General features: G+C 34.3%; 1 protein-coding gene across 1 annotated transcript in view; it reads right to left on the reverse strand.

The window, feature by feature from the left end:
* LOC145269490 (mediator of RNA polymerase II transcription subunit 13-like) overlaps positions 1 to 17,980 on the reverse strand; it is a 292,786-nt gene that overhangs the window by 33,618 nt on the left and 241,188 nt on the right. The window contains exons 20-24 of the mRNA XM_080125217.1: positions 13,134 to 13,383; positions 10,917 to 10,976; positions 6,451 to 6,786; positions 6,040 to 6,278; positions 3,263 to 3,445 (exon numbers count right to left, since the gene is read on the reverse strand). Coding sequence (XP_079981343.1) covers positions 3,263 to 3,445; positions 6,040 to 6,278; positions 6,451 to 6,786; positions 10,917 to 10,976; positions 13,134 to 13,383 — 1,068 coding nt within the window. The remainder of the gene's footprint in view (positions 1 to 3,262; positions 3,446 to 6,039; positions 6,279 to 6,450; positions 6,787 to 10,916; positions 10,977 to 13,133; positions 13,384 to 17,980) is intronic.

A 17,980-nucleotide genomic window follows, 5' to 3' on the forward strand; every position in this document is an offset into this window, starting at 1 on the left:
ATGCAAGCCCTGGAACTGTGCATCATCAAGGATGGAGTACTGCTGCCACATCTGGGCAGGAGCTGCTAAAAACAGCCTATCCTGCCTTAACAGAGTACAAAATAGACTTCGTCGTTTAGTAGGGGATGCCCTTTTCTCTTCCCTGCAACCCCTCTCTCACAGAAGAGACGTTGCGAGCCTGTCTTTGTTTTATTGTTATTTCCATGGCAGGTGCTCGTCTGAGTTCCAATCCCTCGTCCACCCTCGCCAATCTTTCACGAGAAACAACCGTCTGGCTGAAACTACTGTCAATAATTTTCCCCACTCTTTATCTGTGCCTAAATCCAAACATAGATTCCATGAGCAAAGCTTCTTTCTTAGAACTGCACGCCAGTGGAACTCTCTGCCGTTTGCCTGTTTCCCACCTGACTACAACTTGGACGTCTTCAAGTCCAACATAAACAAATTCCTGACAAACCGCCCCCTTAAGTAAGACACTATCAAATCTCCAATACTAATGATTACTACAATACTATCTCATTGATTACTGTACACGCAATAACCCTTATCCCTGAGTGGCCTTCGGGCCTTGATAAGTGGTGACCCCCCCATGTAAAAAAAAAAAAAATATCATCAAAACAGTAATGAAAGACCTATTAGACGAAACTTTGAACACATTTAGTACAATGCGATGGTTGGCAAGGCGTGGCTTAAACTTTTATTTTTATAAAATTATTGAAAACACTTTAAAATCTTTTTAAATTATTTTGGGAATATTATGAACTGGATACGTTTTTTTTTTATGATGTTTGAAATTTTTTTATTTTGATTTCAATAATTTTATTTTTATACTTTCATAAAAATATTTATTACATAAATTCAGATAAAAAACGTATTTTTAAAATTAAAAAAAAAAACAAAAAAAAAAACAAACTTATTTTTATAATTTCATAAACATACATTTCTTACAAAATTTCAAATAAAATAAAAACTTATTTTTAATTTTGTTATTAAAAGTGCAAATAAAGACTAATTGTCTCATTTTTATATTTATATAATTTTGTTAATTTTTATTGCATATTTTTTCAATAATGTCCTTTTCTTCTATTTTATTTCTATAAATCACAACAGAAATACCGAAGAATAATAAAAGGGGAGGAACTGATTTGCTTTGTCACCACTTTTGGTGGCACTCCCCAGAAAATTAGGAAGTACGTTAGCTGACTATAACCCAGAATTTTGCTGATCTGAACACTGCAGTACATATATAAGAAACTGAAAGAATATCGCTTGATACGAAGATTCATAAGAGTCATTCCAAAAGTAAAGCATCCATTCCTTTTCTTTAAAACTCAAAAAAGTTGAAGAGCTACGAAGACGGGGGTGGTACCACCAAACAAGCGACCTTTTGTGTTCCAGAACTTTTTTTTTTTTTTATATATAGTCACCACTATTCTTAGTGCACTTTTACCAAGAATTGAATCATGCATCTCTGCTTCTGACGCACTGCTTTCTTAGTCTCACACCCTCAATATATGCAACAGAAAGATGAAACTTTCAGGCTATGAATGCATAACAATGCAATTTGCATCCCTTCTGATCTGTTTCGGTGGAATAAAAAATAGAATACATTATTTTTGGAACACTCCTGGTATATTTAAAAAAAATCTTCATTTGGTCATCCTTAACTAAGCGACACCATGTCTTATACATGGTCTATCCCCTTCTTCTAAATCTTCGACACCTCAGGACAACTTCCAAAGAGAGCATACTGAAATGTTTTCTCAGCTTAACCATGTGCCTCATGTCTATAATTAATACTAATACTAACTACCAAAGCCTCTATCAACGTAATAGTGTATTATGGTACGATCTATCATTATCTTTTTGATGCAACTTATCTCTCCCTTAACATAATGGTAACGCTAATTCAAAATAGACTCGATTATGAAATTCTGTGCTATATTTTTAATGGAAGTGTGACAGAAGCAGACTGCGGACTATTCTGTTCAACTAATAATTTTCACTAAATATCTGCCACGTCGTCACAAAAGGTCCTGAAGCCAACAGATACCGAGCATGCAAAGTACAATTTCCTGATAAAAGATCTGGTAGGCCTCTTAAAGTACTGGACTGATCATATCCGCAGTAATGTATTCCAAGCAAGTAATCTAACGAGTTGTGCTCTGATGAACTTATAGCGCTTGTGTTCCCTCAGCATACACACCACCAACTAACTAAACATGCAACAAAATGCCACCCCGACACTGTAGAGCTTTCCTGGTTTCATGCTTCCCTGATTGTACTGATATGCAGAAGTTTAAACGTAATGTGAACAGACGTCTCGTTACTTAACTCCCTACACAATGTCTTGGCGAATATATATGTTTGGATTTCAGTTTTCATTTTCCAAATGAAAATTTTATTTAACTTTATAATATTCAACATATAACAGTTTCTTGAATATGCATTAGTTATGTTCTTACGTAGGATTACAGTAAGGAATTTTTGTTATAGTTAAAAACAAAAAAGTCTGTTAAAAAAAAAAAAAAAAAAAAAATATGGTGCTTTTTCATTATAAGAGCGAAATTCAAAAATTGAAATATTGAATTTCAAGTAAAACGAACGGTACCTACTTAATTGTCATGTCACAGTAATGAAAATATCAAAAAATTACAAAAAATTAAAACGCAAAAAAATAATTTTTAAAGAAAATGTTTTTCAAAGAAACTTGCAAGTTTTTTCTTTCATAATAATCTGAATATCATGCATAATAGCAGAAGAAATAATTCATGAAAACTTTCAAAAACTTAGGCCAATTCAGGAGAAATGAGTTATTTCTCGTGTTTATGTCACATGTTACAAACATGGCAAAATTGTTTTTTCGGTGAATCACGGAAATACTTGTTTCATGCAATAATACAGTAATATTTAACATGACAATTAAGTATATATTATTGCTTTTGGTTGAAATTGACATAAAAAAGTAAATAGTTGTTTTTTTAATGAAATATTTTTTTTTTCCTGCAGGATTCTTCGAATATAATAAAGAAGGATTAATACGTATAAAAATAATAAATCATTGTGTACAGTGATCAGGTGCACTACACCCTATCAAACGTGCATTTATGAGGGTCGTTCCAAAAGTAAAGTCACCTTTTAAACATAAACAACAAACAGATTATAGATTGAAATTTTTCAAGATTTTAAAGACAAAAAAGTGTATAGTGGAAAGATGTGTGTGTGTGTGTGTGTGTATGCATAAGTGAAAATCTTTTCTTACCTCTTTTTGTTTGAGGAAGAGTTCAGCTTCCGCAGCAGGTCCAAAGCCTGTGAGTGAGCGTCCTAAGACGGTGTTCGTCAAATTCCATCGGCAGGCCGTAAACACAGAGAAAGCCAAAGACTTGAACATCTGATATTGTGAGCCACTTTCCTTCTGATCTATCACAGTCTCTAAGGGGATGATCTACAAGGCACAAAATCACCAACATAAAAAAAAAAATTCAGACATGCATGAAATCATCAAGTAAACATTACTATATTATGGACAAGGTTTGTACGGATTTTCAATGTCCATTTTTAAAGACTTCTCAAGGCTTTTTCCAGACATATTCCAAGTTTTCAAAACAAAATTTAGAGTGTTTTATAATCCACAGTGATTCGAAAAAGTGATAAAAAAAAAATCAAATATACAACAAATAAATGTTACCATAGCAAATAAAAGTTACTTTGCAAGCTACCTGCATCATTTTTTGGTGTTTTTTAAAAGTTTTATGTTTTTTTTTTTATTTATTTCATTTCAAATATTAATTCTCTTTATAGCATTTCCAACCAAGATGACTACTGTACTGTCCATTTTTTCAGCCTGTCCAGCCTCATTTTAGGTTATCACGTTTTTTTTTTTTTTTTTTTTTTTTTTAATTGTGGGATAGTCTCATCCGCAGAAGTTATTTTTTTATTTATTTATTTATTTTTTCCTTTTCAGGGGGAAGGGATTTTTTATTTATGGCGGTTGCACTTCCTCCCCCAACAAATTATAAAATGGAAACAAAAATAGAGGGATATTCATTTGGATTTTATTCTTAACTAGCGGGGGTACCTGGCATTGTCCGGGTGTTTAGAGGTGTGTGTGCTTTTGGGTAAATCAAAACAAAATAATAAGAATCGTTGCCCGGGTGTTTGTGTCTGGTAAGTAAGAAGGATCGAACCTGAAGCCTTGAGGTGAAATTGGAAAATAAGTGTGAAAAAAATGTGCGACGTTAACCGCTCGGCCAGCAATAAATAGTAACAGAAAAATGTTTGAATTTATTTAAGTATTAAGAATTGGCAGGTGCCCGCACTAAACGACTTAATGAGGTCAAGTGATCTTTCACTGTGCGGCAGTTTTTTTTATTTACAAGGTGTTGGGGGGGGGGGGGGGAAATCAGCTCCCTATAAAAAGGGGATCGTTCAAATTGAATAGCAATTGTCGATTGCTTTTGGCGATCGCGCGGGGAATGATGCCGCCAGCTTTGAATTAGTTTTGCTTTTTTATACGAAAAGGCCGAATCCACATGCAGCGATCGAAAAATGTTGAATATTTATCTTTCCAAAGTCGGGCAAATTAAATAGACAGGCGACCCCCGTTGTTAACTTGTAGATATTATGATTTAGACGTGATATAAAGTTTTAAGAAGGAGCGAGCCGACCGATCGCTCCCCCCCCCCAAAGAAGCCTTTTGCAGACATACAAAACCGCACGCACACACACACATTTTCGCTTTTATATATATATATATATATATATATATATATATATATATATAGATATTAACAATTTTGTTTTTTACCTAACATAAAGAATACAATTTTAAAGCCTTTCAAAACATTTTCCTTATTTTCAAGGATTTTTCAAGGTAATAATAGAAATCAGGCCTTTTCAAAGCAAAAGGCAAAATTCAAGGACTTGTCAAGTCTGCGTGAACCCGAATGGACATAATTCACAAACAATTTATTTTGGGTAAATTAAATGGAAATTTCCGTTCCAAATAAACCTTTGAGCATCACCTCAAACAAAATACTTTTGTCGACAAATATTTGTGTGCTTGTTGAGAATTCTCGCTATAGTAAAAAAGTTAAAAAAAAGCTGTATAATTTATATACTCATAACAGAAATAAAATATCGTATTCCAAAAATCATAAATTAATCAAATAGTTTATATTTATAAAGAAAATTGTTAAGTGAATAAGTTTTTTTTTTTTTCTTCAATGTCTCTCCTACTAGTTATTTCCTTTGTTCCTTCAGCTTGTTTTCAAGATAGTGTTATCATATCGTCATCATTCATTCAGCTACAAAATTTGTATTTCTTATTTAAAAACTAGTCGGTTAATGACAGCTAAGACCCAGGAAAGTAGGAAAATTATAAATGCACGCGGTGTAAAATGGGGTCGTAAGAGGACTTATCGAAGAGGGGGGGAAAAAAAAACTTGAGATACTACCTCTGTAGGTTAGGACGATGATGAAGATGGCACTCTTAGGAATAAATGTAATGTTTTAATATTATGAAATAATGTGCATGAAATGGTGTTTTATAGTTAAATAAGGTAATGGCTAATAGTGTAAATATAATAAATTTTTACGTGCCATCTGTTGGTGTAAACCTATGGTATTTTGGCTCAGAGGGAACAAACTGCGCCTCTTATTACATAAAAGATAAAACAACATGATTACTGATATTCAATATTTTCGTTCTGTCATGCGTATGTACATCATACAGATTTTTCTGTATTTTTAGTTTTTTTTTAATAAAGGGGGAATTCTGTACAAGTACCAGAATGATTTTTTTGATGTAATGTAATAATCGGTCAACAATTTTTCCAGCTGCCAAAGAGGGAGGAAAAGAGAGAATGCACATGTTTTAACTATTTCATTACCTGTGCTCCACTCTAGCAATACTGGGTTACTATGCTAGTATTATGTATATATATATATATATATATAAAGTTGCAATGAGAATTGTTTCAAATAAGAGATAGCCAAAAGGTCCAAATAAAATTTTTAAAAAGGCTGAAATGCACTTACTTGGAGGCTAACATGGTTTTGCATTTGTTCAGGCAATGTTTTCACAAGTTCCTGATAGCAATGTAAAAGTCCAACCATGGCAAGTCTGTTGAGATGGTCCCATTCTTGGGAATAAGTAAACGGGTCAACCATGTAGACAACAAGGGCAGGCCACTCGGCAGTGCTGTCGTCCGATTCCTGCGATTGCTCGTGCAACACACCTTCACGTTGTGCATTGCCATCGCCACCAGCACTTCCATCTGAAAATTGCAGAGACTTGGTTTGAAAATCAGATACTGACTACAACAAAACAAACTAGAAAAAGGTCAAAGAGTGCAATTGCCAAAGTGTTATTAAAAAAAAAAAACAAACAAAAAAAACGAGACATGTAAATAACGTTATGACGATTTGAGAATTTCATTTTCTGCTCACCTTTGTTAGCTTCATCTGAATTATTGTTGTTACTGTTGTTGTTACTGCTGTTGTTGTTATTACTGTTGTTGGCACTCTGGCTGGAAGTTGTGCTAGCAGTTGCACTGTTGGCAGTACTGCCACTGGTCGCCGGCTGCTGTTGCTGTTGGGGCTGAGTGTTAGGCTGCGACCCGCCTTGCGTAGTTGATGAAAGGTTACCACTTGCTGAATTGGACTGGTTCTCAGGGGTGGCGGGGGCCTGAGAAATATCCGATGGACGAGGTGTACTGTGGCCACTTTTATTGGAACTTGCTTCGAACAAAGACTTGTCTAACGTTTGTTGAGCAAGATGAGGACCTACAAAAGAAAAAAAAGCATTAAATCATTAAAAAAAAAAAAAAAAAATAGTAAATAAAAAAACAATTGACATAATTAGATCATGTGAACAGGTTTAACGATATATTCAGGTTAACTATTCATAAATATTCGATAACTAATTGTAAATGAGCTTCTAATCCCAATTGTCCACAAGTTGCGCTATCTACAGCATTCCAAAATGGCCACATCTCATATTAAGCTCGATCATCTGTTATATACAGCATATTCAACAGTTCTTGTTAGATCACCAAAGCTAAGCCGCTGACCATTTGGGAATACCAGGTGCTGTAAGTGCTTTCTGATGACCTTGGCATTGTTTTCAGTCACCCTGGACTTCTGCCACTGGAATTAAACAGTGTTGTATCATGAGACTTGTGGATGGAGTTTGTGCAACCCTTGCTTCACAATGACACACATGTATGTAGAGTGATGACACATAGTTCACATAAGTGGAGCTCGTTAGTCTTGGAAGGCATTCTGTCTAGGGGACAGTAAACCTCGATTTTAACACTCACCCAACTCCTGCCTTGTGGCATACTCACCCATGGGAAAGGCCTCAGAAGTAAACCTTGTAGAAAGTTTGGCGGTTCTCCTGTAGCAGATGTCTTCCTGATTCTACTTTCGCTTTTTCTTGCTTACATGCCCCCATTCTGAATTTGCAGCAGAGTTTTTTTTTTTTTTTTTTTCTATCAAGACGGTCATTAACAATGTTTTTTTTTTTTTTTTAAGTTTAACATATTTCAAACTGATATAAATTATGTATTATTATTAATCGGACTACTGTTCTCATCTTGAGTGTGATTTTCACAACGTTTCGGTCGATATAACCTCATTCCAGAGTTCGACAAGATACACCTGAAGAAGGTCGGAGGTTATATCGACCGAAACGTTGTAAAAATCACACTCAAGATGAGAACAGTAGTCCGATTAATAATAATACATATAACCAATCCTCATCTCAAGAATTCAGAAACGTCAGATTTAAATTATTGCACAAATAATTGAATTAAAACAAAAAGATTATTTTTCTTATTTCGAATTATTTAATCAAACTATTTAATTTCTTTACTTGATCACTAGATTTAACAAGCTAATCTAGCAAATTAACTAACAATTTAATAAACAAAAATATCGTAAAAATTGAATTTAACTTGAAAATACTAAGAAAAAATTAGCTTCTTAAATTTATTAATCAAGTTAGAATTGGCATTTTTACTTGATTAGTTTTTTCTTTTAACAGAGGGGGGTTACTACTTATCAAGGCCAGGAGGCCACTCGAGGATAAGGGTTATTGAGTGTACAGTAGTCAATGGGATAATTTCATTGTAATCGTTTGTAGTGGCAATTAAATAATTCAAAATAAAGAAAAAGGATTTTTGTTTCAATTTCATTTTTATTGTGCAATAATTTTCATATTAATTTGAAATATGTTAAAAAATTAAAAAAAATAAAGCATTGTTGATGATCGTTTTGGTAGAAATGAAAAAGTCAACTAACGTCAGCCCACTGCTATAAATTTGAAATAGGGCTGTATAAGCGAGAAAAGGTGGAAGTAGAATCAGGGAGACATCTGCTACGGGAGGACCCAGTTTGGCATTACATACTCCTCCTTTCTACTAGCTCCTGCAACGGCATTGCTGCAAAGCTGTATCAGCCTTACTGTTGCTTTGGATCCATCAGTGGCATAAGAGAGGGGAAAGGACGTGCTATGTGGATAACAGAATGTCCCTCATTTCACACTGCCGAGACTAGGCATGGTCGATTATGACTGGAGACTTACTACAGTATGGAAGTAAATCCTGGCCAGTGAAGGTTGAAGACGTGTTGCATAGAAAGAATTGATACAATGGATTGTGTAATGTTAGTCTTGGAGATACACTTAGATCTGATGACCCCAGAGGAAGATTTAATCTGAACAGTATAAGGGCCATTCTTTGAAAAGAAAACCAAAGTTCACACACATGACCATACTATCAATGCATAAATACATAATAAAAATATAGCTTTAGGAGATTTATACTATACATGGCTCATTTCCTATTTAAAAAAACTACAATGCATGTCTGATAGAATTATAAATATTCTAAGTTTTAAGAATTCGCAGAGTTTGTAAGTTTTCATTATGAAAAATCTAATTCTGTGCGAGGTCACACACGTGACTGACCTTATTTCACCTCTGACCCTCAACATAATGTACAAAACATTTCAAATTGTCACCTGATAGGTTTTGACATACACAAGTCAAATACACACCTATAACTAGTATACCTGTAAGGCCTTGAGAGTTATATGAACTACTTTTCCCAGTTTGCAGTATTTTTGGTCACACACACGGCTAAGAATGGCCCATAAGAAGATGTGTGTAGAAGAATAAACTTTGATGACAATGACTACGTTCATAGAATGGATGATAGTTTTGGGGTTAGTAGATGTAGAACAGTCAAGGTAGTAAGACCAGTTGACAGGGAAGGCCAAGAAAAAAAAACACAAGAAAGTTGATAAGAACAAACTTGAGAGAAAGAGGGATAAATAAAGACCTAGCCAGAGATAGGTTGGTTTGGAAGTCAATTTTAAAAATTGAGATCAATAGAGGGGGGGGGGGGAAATAAGTGTAATAGTGCGTATGATGCGTTTACGAGAAAATCAGCAGCAGCTGTAGTATAGTTGACTTAGTGAAATACTGTTTTAGTGATATGCAAATTAGAAAGTGTATATGAGCTTGCGTGACAAGAAATGGAGAGAAAAATACATCATGTGGTCAAGGAGAGAAGCAAGTTGCGTGCCAAGGAAGATGGAAGTGTGAAAACGAGGGCGAGAAAGCGCTGGCTATCGCCAGTGCGAGATGGCAGAGAGAGACTTTTTAAAAGCACATTACATGACAAAACATTGTAAAACACGTACGTGTGAAGACTTTTGAAAGATAATAAAATGCGTTATCGTTAGAAGAACCACAAATAAATGCATTTCATTTGCGCTAAAAAAAAGCAGAGTCGGATTTTTATTTCTTTTCTTTGCGATGAAGTATCGGACAAAATGTGGGTCAGAGTTGTTGAAATGTAACAACACAAAGTGTAACAAAAATATCACATGAATACATAAATCTCTAGCGACTTGGCCGTTTCTTGCTAGAAGCTTCCGAGTTTGGTTTGTTTGTTTTACGGCATATCAACCCCATTCGGATTATTTAATACCGAATCCAGTTATATTGAAAATAGTATTCATGTTGCATCCAGTTATTTTGTAGAAGGTTTTTATTCGTCAAGTTCTTTGTATCGTCAATCGCTAGTTTATAGCGTTTGCTTTGGTTGTTTTATAGTAGATTTGATCGTTTTTGTTTCCTGCCCTGCAGAAAATGGAGTTTTGCAACGGGAGAGGGAAGAGGGTTACAGTATTAATGTTTGGTACATTTTAAGTTAAGAAACCAGTCAGGAAGTGGGGGAGATAGAAAAAAAAAAGGGAAATGGGGAGAAGGAAAAGGGGGAAAAGGTGGTTTTGCAGAACATAATCAAGTTTTTGCGAAAGGAAGCAAGAAACAAAAAGTGTTAGGTGCAAAAAGTGTGAGAAAAGTTGTAACGACAAGAAAAGAACATTGCTTATCACATTTCAAAGCTCGTCTTGTACCCTGTCAAGGTAGAAAAGAGTGCTCTGAAACAGCTCCTGCCAGATGTGGCAACAGTACTCCACCGTAGGCTGCATTTGGCTCTTCTACAGATAGAGGAGGGGGAGGGAAACAGATGGGAGCTCAGTCGAGCACCTGCCGTGAAAAATCCCGATAGCAAAGAGATAGATTTGCAACGTTTCTTTTTGTGAGAAAGAGTTAACAGGGAGGAGAAAAGCCTCTTACGTATTAGATTTTGAAGGCAATTTCATACCCTGTTATGGTAAAAAAGGTTGCTCTGAAGCAGCTCCTCCCCAGATGTGGCAACAGTACTCCACCTTAGGATGTATTTGGCTCTTCTACAGATAGAGGATTGGGTTAAAGAGAATTGTATAAACAAGGGACTAATATATTTGGTGTTTGATTGGATGCATGTTAAGAATATTCGTTTTTATTTTAAAATAGGAATGAAGGATATATATATATAATTTTTTTTTTGTAATTTACTCACCTAAGTGATACCGGCAGACTTTGGCATATAACCTCAATTTGGCTGCTACAGGAGATTCACCTGCAAAGGAAAAAAATCAGTGTTTCTGATGGTTAGATCAAGACAATAGCAATGCAAACTGGAATCTAGCAAACATTTTAGTCAATCTTAAAAGTCCATATAAACATATATTTATAAATATAAATTTCTTCCTATATATATATATATATATATATATATATATATATATATATATATAAATCAAAAACAACAAGAAAAAAACAGTATATCATTCCATTAAACCTTTTTTTTTGTTTAAATAATTTGACTTTGCCCATTTTATTAAAAACAAATAGGTTGAAAAGGCATTTTTCACTAAGTAATGAGCCTGTGGAAGATTGTTAGTGAAAAAAAACAAAACAAAAAAAAAAAAAAACAATCACCCAAAAATTATTTAATTAGAATATATTTGTTGTTTTCAAGTCCATTTCTATTTAACTCATAGTTGGGACCCTAACAGGTACTATCACTCTGGGTCAGAGTGGATCTGGGAGCAATGGCAATTAAAGGGTGGCTCCACACTCCCAAAGCCCACAAGCTGGGGCCTTCACCATTGGATATAGTTCAAGGTCATATCCAAGACCTTAAGATCAGGAGTAAAGGTCAAGCCCAGAAGCCTGTCAAAACTTGAGGCCTCCCGGAGACGAGAGCCATTCATTTCAATTGATGCCAGATGGGGATCAGAACGTTGATGATGTAAAGATAGAAGCTTGGTTTTAGATGCATTAAAAGTAACCAGCCATTTGATCTGTTTCCTAGCTATCTTATACTGTGCCGATGTGTAATGCGCATTCACGTTTGAATAATATTGAACGATGTGTAAACTGCATGGATGGATATGGATCAGGCACAGCATTTACTCTGACGGCTCTAACTGAATTTGAAGCATCGCAAGTCAAAGCAGTCCGTTCATGTTTTAGCTGACTCCACAGCAGACCACAGTAAATCATGATTCCTTTATAAAATTCCGAAGATGTGCCGATCAACTTTGATCATCCTGAGACAAGACTTCACTTCCTCTCGCAACATTTCAGTAACGAGGCCGGCACTATTACCTTCTGAATCCGGTCGGTTGGGGAATGACAAAGTGTGGCCACACAAATGGATGCGTAACAGTACTTGGTTTGTTTTATAGCATAAACACCCTTTTTGGGTTAATTAATTACAAATTTACATTTATGGTAAAAGTTACACTTCAAGTTCTTTCTTTCTCCAAATATTTATTCATGAGGTTTTTTTTTTTTTTTTTTTTTGGTTTTTTTTTTTGTTTTTTTAGGACATATAAACCCTTTTTTATTGGATTATTTAATATTGAATCCAGTAATTTTAGAAAATTTCTTTTCTTTTTTCTGCTTCAAGTCTTCATATCCACAGATATTTATTCATGGCGTTTTGGTTTGCTTGTTTTGTAGAGGAAATTATTTTTTTTTTTTTTTTTTTTTTTAGCTTTGCAGAATATAATTATGTTTTACAAAAGGGAAAAGAAACAAAACCAATAACATCAATAGTTGGTGCATTTTAAATCAAGAAACCAATATCTTCAGACAACCTGATCTAGTCACAACTGTAACAATAATAAAGAGAGAATAAATATTTTATTTATTTATTTATTTTTTTTTTTACAAAAGAGACACCACTTATCAAGGCCCTGAGGCCATTCGATGATAAGGGTAGTCAATGGGAAAATAGTAGTGGAAATTTGGTAAATTGGATTACTTAAGGGGAACGGCTCGTCAATAACTTGTTCACGTTGGACTTGAAGATGACTATATTGTAGTCAGCTGGAAAGCAGGAAAACAGAACAGAGTTCCACAGGTGTGCAGTTCTAAGAAAGAAGCTTTGTTCATGGAACCTACGTTTAGGTTTAGGCACAGATAAAGAGCAGGGGAAATTATTGATAGTGGTTTCAACTAGACGTGTTTTTTGTGAAAATCAGGCTGCGGTGGAGGCTATAGATTGGAGCTTAGATGAGCACTTGCCATGGAAATAACGATAAAGTAGAGACAAACTCGCAACATCTCTTCTGTGAAAAGAGGTTGCAGGGAAGAGAAAAGAGCATTCCCCACTAGGCTACAAAGTCTATTTTGAACGCTGTCAAGGTAGGATAAGCTGCTTCCATACACATTAAAATGTAAACATGTTTATGTAGGTAGAAAAAAGTGTGTTTTTAAAACTTACCTATGTAGTTAAACCAACCCTCGATGGACTCTTCCGCATATTTTTGGGAAGCCACTTTGCCCACTTTGAGAATACCGTCCCTGAGCACTTTGGTAATTGGGCTGTGCCGACCCAGCCGACACAGTTCATACACGGTACTCAATTCTTTGAAGAAAAACTTTACATGCCTGTAAATGTACTCATTGTCTGGGCACATTACCACGTAGGCAACGTCTCGAGCTTTTCCGTAGGGTTCGAGCAAAAGTTTATCCTAGGAAAGAGAAAAAACAATATAATGTACATGACAGTTTACCCCAGAGAAGACAAAGATATATGTATGAGAAAGAATATTAAAACTGTAAGTTGAACTTTACAATCAAAATTTATTGTTCGACTTAATACTCCAAAAAACAATTTACAAAGTCCTTACTCTGCGGGGTTTCAAAGAATGCTATTCTTGTTATTCTTCTCATCAGCAGACAAAGAAATCAGCAAATTATATTTGTAACAATGCTAGAATTTGCTAGTTATGGTATTAAGTAAAACCGCAATTTATTGTAGTTATAAATCCCTTTGATTTCATTACTTATATATATATATATATATTAGTAAACTACTTAATTTACTCACATAAAATTAATATACGAAAGTATAGATTTATGCATAAACTTTAAGTATTTACTTCAAAAATGCTCAATACGTAGGTAGAGCTAGTTAGTAATTTATAAAATATATATGGCGATTAAGCTACACTGAATATTCAGCGTTTCATCCACTCTAAGATTCCTCAGGCTTATGCGCGAATTCTGTGGTTGTTTATCGTTTTTATATGCTCCTCTTCTATTTAGATTTTAGTTAGCCAATCAGCTTTCTAGTATCCACCGTGCTCAAATCTCAACAGAAGAGGAGCATATAAAAACGATAAACAACCACAGAATTCGCGCATAAGCCTGAAGAGTCCTAGAGTGGATGAAACGCGGAATATTCAGTGTAGCTTAATCGCCATATATATTTTATAAATTACTATATATATATTTTTTTTAATTGGAATCCTTTGAGAAGAGTAATTTATTTATTTATTTGCAGATTAATATCCTCATCTTCATAGTTGCGCAGTGGATAGAGATGTTGAGTCTCCATGGTTCCAGGTGAGCATTGTCTGAAGATAGCGGTATCAATCCGATCCAAAAGTAGGCCAGAGGATTAGTTGGCCAAGACGTAGTAAGACAACAACTATGGAAGGCAGTAATTACTGCGGATACAGTTAAGAGCCTCAGCATTCCTATCCTGTCACGGTTAACCACCTGAAGAAGGCCAGAGGATTAGTTTGTCAAAACGTTGCGAGATAACAACAACTATGAGGATAACAGTCCACAAATAAATAAAATAAGATATATCAATGAATATACTGATCACTACTGAATATATAACAGTTGATAAGGAAAGGTCAATTGAAAATGTTGAGAGGAAAAAGGTAAAAGGTGTGGGATGTATTAAACAATGAGAAGGTCGTGAATTCAATCACTATCTGGCACAAGGCAGCCAGACTTGGGTGTATACACGCACGTGCATGTGTATTTTGAACATAAAGTGTATTGAGAGAAATGTTAGGATTTTTCAAGAAAAACGTGTGTATACAAGAATATTAGAAGTTTCAGTTCATTGGAAAAGAAAGACCTATTTAGGAATAAAGAGCAAGGAATCAGAGATTAAATACAAAAAATAGTAAAAGGTTATTCCAAAAGTAAAGCCTCCTATTTTTTTTTTTTTAACTAGAGTTTTTCCATAAGTTTATCCTAGGAAAGAGAAAAACAATGTGCATGACAGTTTATCCCAGAGAAGAGTTTGGTTTGGTTTGGTTGTTTTACGACATATCAACCCTTTTCAGGTTATTTAATGCCAAATCCAGTTAATTTGGAAACAGTATTCATGTTGCATCCAGTTATTTTGTAGAAGGGTTTTATTCTTCAAGCTTTTTATATCTTCAATCGCTATTTTGCAGTGTTTGGTTTGATTGTTTTATAGTGGATTTTATCGTTTTTGTTTCTTGTCTTGCAGAACATGAATGAGTTTCGCAATGGGAGAGGGAAAAGGGTTACAGTATTAATGTTGGGTACATTTTAAGTTAGGAAAAAGTCAGGAAGTATGGGAGATAGAAAGAGAAAAGGGAAACGGGAAGAAGGAAAAGGGGAGTTGTTTTTGTTTTTGGTTTTGCAGAACATAATTAAGTTTTGCCAAAAAGGAACTACAGGGTGGTCAAAAAGTCAGGTAACATTTTAAAGAAAAACGATATTAGCAATGCACGTATATTTAAGTACCATACATTGAAATATAAAATGAAACAAACATGAAATATGTTTATTTTGTTAATTGTCGTCTATTTCTCTCTATCAATCGCTGGAAGCGATTAACCACTGATTGTGTAACACGTGTAATCATGTCAGCTGATATCCGCGCAATCTCCTCTTCAATAAATAACTTTAAAGATGCTATTGTATCAGGCTTCTTGCCATAAACGCTATCCTTTACATAGCCCCAAAGCCAGAAATCAGGAGGGGTAGTTTATATATTACACTCAAATATTTAAACAAATAATATTTAACAAATAGAGATTATAATGGATCATATTGTTTTTTCTACCTTTAACATGTTACCTGACTTTTTGACCACCCTGTAGAAAAACAAAGAGCATCAATGTTAGGTGCGTTTCATCTCGGAGCGGGATAGGCTTACTGTTCTTTAGAACTTTTTATATACTCCTAGATCATAATATCTATGATTTATATACTCCTAGATCATAATATCTATGATTTATATACTCTTAGATCATAATATCTATGATTTATATACTCCTAGATCATAATATCTATGATTTATATACTCCTAGATCATAATATCTATGATTTATATACTCCTAGATCATAATATCTATGATTTATATACTCCTAGATCATAATATCTATGATTTATATACTCCTAGATCATAATATCTATGATTTATATACTCCTAGATCATAATATCTATGATTTATATACTCCTAGATCATAATATCTATGATTTATATACTCTTAGATCATAATATCTATGATTTGCGAAGGGTCGTCGCCGCTAGTTTCTTATAAAGCATTGCATTTCAGGCATGCAGAATTCAATGATTCCACATACTCAAAACCAAGAGAATTCTCTGCAGACCATGATTCCTATTAATTAAAAGATAGCAAATGCTTTACCACCCATCATGCAAATGAACCAACTCCAACCTTGGAAGGTCTTGGAGATTTAATTACAATATGGAACCAAAACTATGGATGGGGAGGGACTGATTTGGGTGAATGAGCCTGGTCCTACTATGAAGCAACAACTGTGCCGAATAGAGTCATTACAGTATCCTCAAACAAAGATCCCACATTAAAATACTTTGGATCCTCGCTAGTGCGTGCATGCATGCATGCACTGGGCAATACATTTGTTTTCTATTCAATCACATGTAAAAATGTTACTAAAAAAAATCTGGTAAACAATGAAGGTGATGTAAAGAATTCATTGTGATAGAAAAAAATATTGCAAATTTGTTAGAATTCTTAGCATTTTTTTTTTTAATTCAAGAAAGTCACCACTTATCAAGACCTGAAGGCCACTTGAGGATAAGGGTTAATGAATGTAAGGTGGTAGTGTAATAATCATTAATTAGCAGGACCTGTGTAAATGTACTATATTGATGTTGTCATTCTGTAGATGTTCACCGTGAATGGAGACGCTCTGATATTATTGTAGCTTTTTTTTTGTTAAAACTGCAAAAGTATTTACCTAAGCCAGCAGGGAAGCCCAGCGTAGCCCGGTCATAAAGTATGTTTAAATATATTTTAATTCTTGCAGATTTTGTATATATTATTATAGAATTAATGTTCTATCGATTTTTATATATTATAAAGTTGCGATTTCAAAATTAAAAAATATATCCATATGACTTGGGTGCATCAGCTTAAACCGAAACTTGTGAAGAAATCTATACATAACTTGAGTTCCTTTAGCTATAATTGAAACCGAAACCAAAACTTATTAAGAATTCTTGGTAAAATTATTTATGAGAAGAAGTCCATAACAATTAAACGACAGTCACTCGGATATAAACGTGACACACAAAATAAATAACACACACAGTATCCTATTTATGAAAATAATGGAAATAGTATTCCGACAAAATAGAGAAATAAAAAGGAACAAAGCATATTATGTGTTCAATGTTTCGTCTTTATTTCCAGAGGAAGTCTCGAAATAAAGATGAAACGTTGATGAACACATAATACGGTTTGTTTCCTTTTTATTTCTCTCTCTCTCTCTCTATATATATATATATATATATATATATATATATATATATATATATATGGTGTAGATTAGGTAGAATTTTTATTATTCAAGGAGACAGCTCAGCAAGAACTTGTTTACAGTGGACTTGAAGCCTACGATATTGTAGTTGGATAGGAAGCAGGCCAGTGAAACAATGTTTCACGGGTAAGCAGTTTTAGGAAAGAAGCTTTGTTCATAGAATCTGTGTTTGAATTTAGACACAGAATGTGGGAAATTGTTGATAGTGATTGTAGCCAGTTTGAGTGTTTTTTTGTTTTTTCTTTGGCAAGCGGGGGGACTACAGATTGGAGTTCAGATGAGTACTTGCTATGAAAATAACTATAGAGCAGAGACAGGCTTGCAACGTCTTTTCTGTGGGAAAGATGTAGCAGGGAAGAGAAAACGGCATCACCATTTTTCTTGAAAAAAATGTAATATTTCTCTCAATACTTTTTATGTTCAAAACGTGCATGCACGCACGTGTGTGTATACAAGATGTTCATAAAGTTTCTTTACA

This window comes from Euprymna scolopes, chromosome 45 (genome assembly GCF_053919585.1).
Source record: "Euprymna scolopes isolate OS-2025 chromosome 45, ASM5391958v1, whole genome shotgun sequence".
NCBI lineage: Eukaryota > Metazoa > Mollusca > Cephalopoda > Sepiida > Sepiolidae > Euprymna > Euprymna scolopes.